Below are 1,388 nucleotides of genomic sequence, written 5' to 3' on the forward strand. Positions count from 1 at the left end.
ACCTCCCCCCCCCCCCGTGTCCCCACCCAACTTCTCCCCAGCGTCCCTCCCCTTGCCCCCTCCACCCTGGCAACCCTAGGGTCTGTTTTCTTCCTCTGCAAGTAGCTAGGATGTTTCTGAATGGACCTGAGCTGTGTTAATGACTCAGCCTGCATACACCAGGTGCCTGATCTGTGCTCATGGACATTCTTGGGCTGCAGGCTGTACCTCCCTGAGCAACACAAGGAGGTCTGAGCAGGGGCTTGGGGGTGGCTAGGCTGTCCTCTGGGGTATTTATGCTGAAACTGACCAAATGGGTGGAGGGTCCTCATGGTCTCCATGGAATGTGCTCCTCCGTCCCCAGCTGGCTGTACAAGGAGGCAACTGTGCAGCAGGTGGACGTGATACCTGAGGACGGGGCAGCCGATGTCACAGTCACCATCAGCAACGCCGCCTACGGCAAATTCCGGAAGCTCTTTCCAGAATGAAAAGACACCCTCGGCCAGTGAATCGCATTTTTCCAGCATCAGAGCAGAGTAGGCCACCTCCGCCTGCGTGTGCCTGGGCGTCTGCTGCCAATGGCGACACCACGGTGGGGCTGGTGACACCTCGGAGTGGGCGGCTGGAGTGTCAGCTCTGAACCATCCAGGCCAGCCATCAGTGTGTGGCAAGAACTGGTTTCCCTCTGGGATGTTTCAGTAACGAAGTATTAAAAGCTTTGTTCTGAGGCGCCTCAACTGGCATTTCTAGTTCTTCCAGCGCGTGCTGGGCACCAGGCGTTCACGGACTCAGAGACTGCCCTGCTGTCCCCTTGCTGGTGTCACGACACAGCCCAGAAAGCTCTCCACAAAGGTAAAAGAGAAAGAGAACCGTTTTATTATTGGAAAAGCAACAAACCAGGAACCCTGCTGAGAGATCGCAGAGACAGAGAGAATCTCACCTTCCTAAATGCAGGTGGATACAGCCCATCACATACACATTCATTGTCTTTACCCAAAAGAAAAATGACACTACTTACATCTTTTCAAGGAGTGGGAAATTACCTCTTAGAGCAAAACTGCAACAAAGGCAGGGAGATAGGGCCCCACTTACTACTCACGTTGCACAGGAGGCTTCTCGGCTCCAGGAAAGACATTTGTGGGATGCACAGCTGGCCCCAGGCTCGTTCAGATTTTAAAGTGATCTGCAGGGTCAGACACTGAGGGAGCCCTGCAATGGCACGTTTTCCAAAGGAAATGCCTGAGAGAAGTCGGGTAGTGTCCTTTTTCCCTTTTGGCACTAAGGAAAAATCGTATTTTTTTTCTTAGGTTTATATTCAGCTTATAGTGGTCAGTGTTTTTGAGTTCCAGAATTCAGCATTCAGGGATAAGTTAAAAAAACAAAAAGAAATCTGTACCCCTCTCCTGAGC

General features: G+C 52.1%; 1 protein-coding gene across 2 annotated transcripts in view; it reads left to right on the forward strand.

Annotated features, from left to right (window-relative positions):
- The window catches only part of GTPBP6 (GTP binding protein 6 (putative)), a 20,066-nt gene extending 19,350 nt beyond the window's left edge, over nucleotides 1-716 (forward strand). For both annotated transcript variants that reach the window (XM_008591158.1, XM_008591157.1), the window contains exon 10: nucleotides 344-716. In XM_008591158.1, the coding sequence (XP_008589380.1) occupies nucleotides 344-467 (124 nt within the window). In that variant the 3' untranslated portion in view covers nucleotides 468-716. The remainder of the gene's footprint in view (nucleotides 1-343) is intronic.
- Nucleotides 717-1,388: the final 672 nt, after the last annotated feature.

This window comes from Galeopterus variegatus, unplaced genomic scaffold (assembly GCF_000696425.1).
Source record: "Galeopterus variegatus unplaced genomic scaffold, G_variegatus-3.0.2 Scaffold6710, whole genome shotgun sequence".
Taxonomy (NCBI): Eukaryota; Metazoa; Chordata; class Mammalia; order Dermoptera; family Cynocephalidae; genus Galeopterus; species Galeopterus variegatus.